This window comes from Botrytis fragariae (assembly GCF_013461495.1).
Source record: "Botrytis fragariae strain BVB16 chromosome Unknown tig00000006, whole genome shotgun sequence".
Taxonomy (NCBI): domain Eukaryota; kingdom Fungi; phylum Ascomycota; class Leotiomycetes; order Helotiales; family Sclerotiniaceae; genus Botrytis; species Botrytis fragariae.
This window is the reverse complement of record NW_023500988.1, coordinates 2766317-2775377: the sequence shown is the minus strand read 5'-3', so window position 1 is coordinate 2775377 and position 9061 is coordinate 2766317. Positions and strand designations below refer to the sequence as shown.

Here is a 9061-nt window from a genome sequence, read left to right as displayed (position 1 = left end):
TTTTCTCCATGGCTCTGTGAAGATGAATGGCCAGTCATTGTAGCACTGTGTTCTGTTTCTATGTTTCAACGTCTTTTGTCTATATAAAGCTGCTCTCTATTCGTTGTATAACTGTCTTGTTAAGGATGTGTACAATCTAGCTGTCTCCTCCTACCGCTACCACTTACCTACTGATGTCGCGTTCTACACATTCGTCAGACACTTAAATCGTACAGTCACGGTTCTCTAGCTGTCCCTCTTCCTGTAGACCCATTCCCCCCATTCATTTTCTTCCTAAGTATTATCGTTGTGTCAGTGCTTCCTTCCTAACTATTTGTAGTACTAGTTTTATTTATATATCAAAAGGTACCAAACCACTACCCGGTACTTAGGTATTCTCCGTAACATAAGAACTATATTAGCCCAGCAAAAAGTATCATATCTACTTTCCTCTTCCATCCTTCATTTCCAACTCATTTCCCTGATCGTGTTCTCGACACCTATCAAACATTGATATTGATATCGGTACGCGGTTATGGAGCTTGGTACGGAGATAGGAGAGTTGCATCATCACTCGGGATAACAGAAACTTTGATTTGATTTTGGTCACTGTGTCCATCAAACGAATCGGATCAAGGCAAGAGGGGGTGGTTATACCACACTTTGTCCCCTCGTCCCTCTTTACATGAAGATGGGTTTGTGCAGGAAAAGCCGTTGATAAGGATCATGATGACCTACCTTGACCATCTATTTCCATGTGTAAGGCTGATTTCTCATTTATTCAGGATTAATGGTGGTGACAGTGTATCACTCACTTGGCTCATCATGAGATATCATTTCTATTCAGCCTCATGGTTAAGTCTTGGTCGGAAGTTCTAGATGTTGTTCCATCTCTTCCCAAGTTCTCAGACATTCATCCCATTTATCCCTCAAATTGATGAATCCGTCCTCGGAGCTTCAATATTGATTGATTGATGCTAGCACACCTCCCTCTTCAATCTTTACTACTCGGCCCTAATCTTTTCTAAAATGACCTCCACAAAACTACACGGACAGAACAGACTATCCAAACCTTCAAAGTGCATCAAATTCGTTATTTAGCGATAGCTTCTTTCGCTACACCCCACATTCATCTTTTGGTCTCTCCACTATTCTCTGGATCTCTGAGAGTTTCCGCTCTTCTATCGAACAACTTTCCTCAATGGAACACACCTAGAGCCCTAGACCGTACGATAACCCGCCAAAGTGTGCACGTTATGTCTTTGATTTCACACAGTCCGAAAGTGTAACTTTGAACCCTCTGGATTTTGACTGACAAACAATATTCATAGAAGGAAATGTTCTTCTCTTACCTTCTGTTCTTCATCAAGCACCTAGCGAATGTATCCATCGAATCACTCCATCGCTCCACCACCAATTCCAATGGACGTGCAACCAACAGGGGACTACAATTTCGCTGAGCGCGATATGCGGATAATCCTTGTACAATTTGTTTTCTGGAGGTCAATGATCAAGCCACAGACGACAACCTTTGAATAAGTCTCGGGTTATCTGGATGAAGTTGTCTGGTTCCGAGGTTTCTCGTGGGGTTCACAAGAGAGAGAGAAAGTTGAAGATCTCATTCATCAATTTTACCCCTATTCGAAATGGGATGAATATGATTCCATGGCGAAACAAAGCCTTCGCGTACCGGTATTGACGGATGAGTTGAAAATCCTTTAGTGAGAAGGTCTTGCTTGATATATCGAACGTTTACAGGGAGCCATTCATCCTTCAATATAATATTCCAATAAAAATGAAAATATCTTGTTCCTTATCGCACTCACGCACTACACGCACTACACTCCTTTTACAAGGATCCTCGCCCTATCTGTCTTGCTGCTTTATCATTCGCACAACTCCGAACACCTTTCTTGCATGCATCATCAAAATTCAACAGCCGAGCCGAAATCTAGAGGAATAGCAAAGCACAGACAAGGAAAGATGCAGAAACTTTACACTCCCGTTATTGCAAAACATGTTCATGAAAAACAGCTCTTCTATTGAATATGGCCAATCTATGAGTACAGTGCTGGATTTCAATCATTCTACAGTAAAACATTTCCCATGCCGGTAAGCCGGTTAAATATTGCTTCTAATAAAAGCATCACCTGGCAATCATACCTACCCACACGCACTGGAAATTCCCGCCGGAAACCGAACCACAGAAGGGGGAACAAACAACAAAATCTGTAAGGTGGCCCAACGGAACTGCAGAATATATGCATCCCACAGCTGGGCCATCAATCACACCCAACTCCATACCGGTCTCTTGATGCAGTGCACGCCACGCATCTGCAGATTGTAATACCTTCGCCAAGTTCACCCCACCATTGGTCAAAATGGGTTGGTTTGGTTTGTTGTACTATGTATGGAAACTTTGATGCAACTTCCCCCTCATTCACACGGCTCTTCCCACAGCAAAATGTAGTCACACTTTTGCTCTTCATATAAAAAGGCTACATCTAACCGTCAGTTCGGAATGAAGTAGGTTACAAATACTGAAGCTTTCGAATTCCCGATTCCATGTTCGATCGGTGATGAGTGAAGTTGCGTACCATGCAGCTTTTTCACAACCAGGATATCGTCAAAGGAAAGAAAAAACAATTCTAGCTTATGATCAGATGCGAGAGCTTCATACGCAAAAGCAAGAGGAATCAAGATGGCAACGTGCCTCTCAAATGATTAGTTTTCACCATCCATATATGAATTCAGTATTGAAGTTTCGGGATTGATTCCGGATTGCCTACCAGTGAGGTATATACTTGAATTCTTGACACGATGGATGTTATCCACATTCGTCTCCCACCAGTTCATGACTCCTTATCATCACGAGGGAACACAAATCTTTACTTATCGGACTATTACCCCACCATGAATTTAACCATCCAGTGGGGTTTACGAGCGGTGAATTCTTCATCACGATGTGTGAACATCTTGCTTTGAAGTCGATGTGAGCTTCCTGAGTTTCTTGGACGCTACTTGGGTATATCTTATTTCGGATCATATGCTTTCTTCCCAACTAAGAAACCAGCTCCCATATGTTCACGAATCTCTCTCTTTTCTCTCTTCCCACTCTTCTCCAACTTTCTAGTTTCCATGGAGTTCTCGCCATGAACACAAACCACATCAATGATATGTCAGTACACGGCGACCATATCAAAGAACCCCAAAACCAAGTCCACAACTTCTAAAAACTACACACACTCTAGATACTTTCGGGCTTCAAGTGGTCTATGCCATTCGACACGGCTCAAAGTTAGACAATCGAAATATGCACAGAAGTTAAGTCCGAAGATGTATCTTATCTTTTCTATTCTCCAGTCTCTCTTTCCTTCTCTTCCCTTCCCTTCTAGATCCCATGATCCTCTCCTCTCATCTCATCTCATCTTATGATTCTCATCTCACAATCCATTCATCACCATACTCATTGTCTACTTGGTTCTCTCTTTTTTCTTAACACTTCTCCTTCTCCCTTCTTTTCACTACAATCAGAACTCATCTAATCCTCTCTCCTCTCCCCCCCTCTCCCATTCAAACCCACCCAACCACCCACCCACATTCACAAACTTCCCTACTTCTTATCTATCTGTATATGCAGAAAGCGAGAGAATAACAGCCTAGATAGATAGGTGTGTACACAAATCATCCATCTCATCTCATCTCAATTCATTCCAATTCATTCCAATTCATCCCAGTTCACTTTATTTTCTCAAAAAACTTAAAATCAGCACTAGTACTAGTACTAGTCCTACCATACCATATCAAAGAAGAAGAAAAAATCTGTGAAATACAAATCATGGATGAATCAAAACCCGATGAGGAATTACCGTTACCGTGCGGGTCCGTACCGCACCATACCATTAATCAGTCCTTCTGTGCTAAACGCCCGGTAGTGTCGAGGGGGTACGCACGTACCTATCTTCTGTCGTGAATATACTATGTGTGTATGTATTTTTTTGGATGTCAGAGACCCGATGCAGATGGTACATTCATTCATTCATTCATTCATTCATTCATTCATTCATTCATTTCATTACTCGAGTACCTCCTCGAATACAAATCTTGGTATATCCAATGATTTCAATTGTTCCACATAGTATAATTCCAGTATATACAATTCTTCGTGCAGTATTACGCTTCCTCTTCTCTTTCTCTTTCTTCCTCTTCTTCCCCAATGGTATCGGTAGTAATGGTATCTAATGAGCCCCCTATCCCCATATTCATATTCATATTTATGCTTCATGCTTCATACTTCATACTTCATACTTCATGCGTGCTTTATGCTTCCTCCAATGAAATTGATATATACAGGCCCAATTATGGCAATCCAAAGTTCGCTTCGTATCTCGTTCATCATCCATCTACAGACTTGTTCCAATCCACCACCTTTCGTATAATACAATTTCGTTATTTCTTGTTCATGTCGCTTTGTCTCGTTGGACTGCTTGCTTCATATTCGTGGGAGATGTACTCCTTGGGTATGTGAATGGAGATTCCCACCTCATGTAGTCTCCTCCTGTTGCCACTCCCTCAATCACTTCAATCACTGCCATCATTTAAAAGTATTCCCTGTCCTCCACAATCGGCGTCATCCTCCTAAACTCTTCACCCCTCTCCCTTTCCAACACCAAAAGCGGCCTAAAACCCTCCCTCTCCACCACCTTCACCTTCTCCCCTCTCTCTACGTCCCCTCTCTCTCTTTCTCTATCCCCCATCTCCCTTTCCCATTCCCCATCATTTCCCATCTCCTCATTCACAAACAACCCCCTCGCATAATCCCTCACACAAAGCGCGCCCAAAACCTGCAGTCCCATAGCTGCCATAATCCCCGCAATCAACGTTATATAGCCCAACGTAATAATCCTCCTACACCCACTCTCGGTCCATCCATCGTCTCCTCCCGTCTTACCCACAAAATCCGCAAAAGAAGCGATGTGCGATGATGCGGGGATACTGGTCGAGATGGTGTAGGAAGCGAGACTTATTTCCTGCGCACTTTGCGATAGCGCGGGAGGTTGGGTGACGGTGGAGAAATCGAGAGAGGTGGTTGAGGAGGGGGTGCAGAGGATAGAAGAGGAGTTGGAGAGGAGGGTTAGGAGGAGGAGACGGGGGATTGCGCTGAGGAGTGTGTCGAGGAGGAGATAGTTTGAGAAACAGAGGATGGAGAGGGAGTGTTTCTGAGGGGGTTGTTAGTTTTTTTCATCTTTTTATAATTGTTATATATATCCAGTGATATCGATATCGATTCTCGATTTTTTTTTAAAAAAAATGGAGAGGAATTCAGGCCTGGGAAAAGGAAGAAAGAAATATACATACCCTCAAAGCCCCAATGACCCCAAAAACACTCATCACATTTGCAAAATGTGAATACAATCCGTAGTTAACCGCGAGGTGGAACGGCTCGTCGGGCAGTTGGCTGAAAAAGATGGAAGAGAGGGTGTTGGATGTTAGAGAAAGGAAGGCGATTAGGAGGGTCGTGGAGCGGGATGAGGTGAGTGAGCTTCTGGGTGGTGTTAGCTAGGTGTGGGGGAAGATTGAGATGGGGGAGGGGGGTGTGGATGGATTAGAGTAGATGAAATAGGGAAGTAAGGAAGATAAAGGAAAAGATCATCCATACCTTGATAGTAATCGTGTCATTGCTGGTGTAGGTATATAAATCAATCACCAAAATTAATGAAATGAAATGAAATAAGATATAAGAGTATCCCCAATCCTCAATTCCCAATGCGGATTCAAGTCCGATTTCAATTTCAATCCCAATTCGAAATTCGATGTCGATATCGATCCTACTACACTCTAGAAAAGATCTTGAATAGAAGAATGTGAATGAATAAGGGGAATCCTAATCCCAATTTGATAGCGAAAGAAGTTTATTTTGGCAGTAGGTAGTAGTAGTCGTCGTTGTAGAAAATACACGTATGTAGCTCAGTATATGTATGTACCTATGTATCTCCCGAAATACACAACAAAGAACAGCTAGGCAAGCAAAGCAATCCTCACACCTTTTTCTCCGGGCAGAAGAATGAAAAAGAAAAAATAGAATCCGTTTTCACACAAGCTGGCGCTTTTCTTTTTTCCTCGAACTCGAACTCGATTTGATTCGGTACTTGGATGTGATATGCTAGGTAGGTATGTAGTGAGGAGGGAGATAAAGCGGATATAAGAATATTGCGATTGCTCAGAGAAATCCTTAGGATAATTTAATTTATGTATATATTTCTTGTATGTATGTATTTAATTTGATATTCAATGTGATGATGCGAGATGAAGAAATTGGTAAAATAGTAGATTCGTAGTAAGTAGACAAGGAAGGAAATAACTTTCTTTCTCTGTCTTTCTCTGTTTTTCTTTGCTTTTAAGAGATGAGGTGTGCTTGATTGACTGTATGCTTTGAAATAAATGAATGGGTTGGAAATGGAGAAATGGACAAAAGTGACAATTCCGTGGATTCCGAGAGCGAGAGTGAGAGCTGTGGGAGGGAGGGGTTGGTAGCCGGGGACCTAGTAGGTTGGAGCTGGGATTTTGGCGGGTTTGCGGGTTTGGCTTGGTAGAGAGTTTGGGAAAGATGATTTTGAGATGATGAGATAGATGATGAGAGGTGAGAGAGTATGATGAGATAGATGAGGAGGACACGGAAATATACATATATATATATATTATTATTGTGTGTAAGTATTGATGGATCAACCTTCGTGTGCACGTACGATACGACACGATGAATGTTGATTTCTAATTATGCATTAAGTTCTAAAACCTTAATTCGAGTTTCCAATGACGTTCTTCATTCAGTCCTAGAGGCAAAGACGGGAGGAGATGCATACATTCTATCGAGATCTTAAGTAAACATCCGGGAGTGTGTGCCGATTGGATGTTAGGAGGCTGTTCTAGACAGGTCCTAGGTATTTGAAGGGTTAGAGTGTCAAGAATTTCTTGCTTGAGAATTTCGGTTTGGTACAAAGGGCCTTTTAGGAACGAGATAGATGGAAGAGAAGGATGAAAATGCGGAAGGGCCGGGTATAGGTTTTAGTTCGGAGTTTAGAAATTTGGTAAAAGATGGTCAGATCATTAAGTCGAGGTAAGGTTAAGTGGGCTGGTGCTTTTTGGGAATAACCTTATATCGGGTCGTCTGAGTCTTTCGGAGTGTGAAAAAGGGAACATCCATCCAATAGGGTTGATTGTGTAAGGAATCTACAAGATCGGATGAAGATGAAAGAAACGGTTGTATTGGAACAAAGCACCAAGCTGACAGCCTGATACTTTTCTTTCCTTTCTTCAATGGTCCCTGGCGAAACGAGGTCCAGATCAAAGTTGGTGCTTTGTTGTACGAGTCCTTCGTACAGACAGAGTAGATGAGGTAGTTGGGCTCCGCAATTAAGGCGGAAGAGCAGGCTGCCCCATATGTGTACGAAGTATTGAGCTGATGGGTTTAAGCGGCTTCTAGACAATTCAAGGCGCGATGCCTATGAGAAGATGTTACCTCATTGTTTGGATGCCAAGGACCATCGGGCGTATGAATCGAGATGTAAGTATTTCTTTTGGGATGAGAATATGGAGTAAAAATTGGTTGGTGGACAAGAAATCGTGATCGAGATACAAGAAACGTTGATTAGTGAGCGTGCGTGAGCTTGAGCAAGAGCAGTGAGGAAAGAAAAAGCAAAGAATGTCCCCCAAAATTGCCAAGAAAATGACTTCATGATTCGGAGGGTTTGGCAGACTGTTTTGAATGTACCCTGGTATTCTTCAATAAGTGGTACGATACTGTATGACTTATAAGGCGGAATGGGATAGAGTGGATGAATCAAGTCTTTGTTTTCTTGACAAGGAAAAAGACGAGGAGAGGAGAGAGTGAGAGTGAGAGTGAGGTATGGAATATTCGAAAGAAGATGATAAAGATGATAAAGAAGATGATAAAGAAGCAATCGTGTTGATCAAGTCGACATAGCGTAATCCCAATAAGAAGTTATTCAAGACTGGTCTCGGAAAGGCTGTAGGTTAGTATTAATACAAATTTGAATGGCCATTTGGAGTTCACATGACAAGAAGTCTCCGGTAAATATGTTGAATCCTGCTTCCCTACATGAGCATATGTCGGCACTTCAAGGTTGGATATGGAGTGGATGCATTTGCAATTGTAGAGAAACAAAAAAAGGGATCGGTCGGGAGAAATCTGTTCATTGCCGCGGGAGATCCCTAAGATTCTTCAACCCCCAAAACTCAAAACACGACAGAACCTCAAGGTCTTGTTAATCCCTTCACGGCTGTGGCGTAACGTGAATTCTTTTCGACGCCTCAGCGGTTAAGCAGGGCTAACAAATTACCGAATGCAGGGAGAATATATGTCACTAATATCCAAATGAAAAGAATAGATGAAGAATGTATCAATATGATTGGTATATTGGAGAACATGTGGAAAAAAGGTCATTGTGTGCCGCCTTTCCCCAGATTTCTCTTTCCTGGACTTGGTGGATTGGACTCGGTGGATTGGACTTGGTGGATCGGTTGAATTGGATGAAAGGATTCATTATTGATTTATAATTGATTATTCAAAGAAAGGAATAATGAGTGTTTTCTCTGGGAAGACGTCGGGGATTTGATAAATCGTATATCGGAATTCTGGAGATTCAAGGAGATTCAAGGAGATTAAATTTAAACGGAGAGCAACAGGAGGACCCTGATGAACCCCTCCCTCAATTAACCAGAATACATCTTGGTAGGATCTTCTGAGACTTGGAAGGAAATTCTTCTTGTTCCTTTTTTGTTTCCACATTTGGAGAATGTTACTGGGGTAGGTAGGCATTTGAGTGAGGATACTTTTCAAGGCAGGCACACACACTGTCTACCTGCTAATCAACCTGGTTCTCATGTTTCTCATGTTTCTCATTGTCTTTTGGATTATTCCAGAATCCGCCAAGGTTAATAAGGTTTGATCTCGGATTTAAGGGGTAAGGAAGTAAACCATTCTTGACATTGATTGATATTGATATTGATATTGATATTGATATTGATATTGATATTGATATTGATATCGAGGTTTGGCTAT

At 41.9% G+C, this 9061-nt stretch overlaps 1 protein-coding gene across 1 annotated transcript; it reads right to left on the bottom strand.

Moving 5' to 3' along the window:
* Window positions 1-4577: 4577 nt before the first annotated feature.
* On the bottom strand, window positions 4578-6616 carry Bfra_002014 (uncharacterized protein; the record flags this gene model as incomplete). Its single annotated transcript, XM_037332439.1, has 3 exons — window positions 5639-6616; window positions 5338-5524; window positions 4578-5198 (listed from the first exon to the last, which is right to left on the bottom strand). The coding sequence occupies exons 1-3, from the start codon at window positions 5656-5658 to the stop codon at window positions 4578-4580; spliced, it is 828 nt and encodes a 275-aa protein (XP_037196593.1). The 5' UTR covers window positions 5659-6616.
* Between the last annotated feature and the right edge of the window lie 2445 nt (window positions 6617-9061).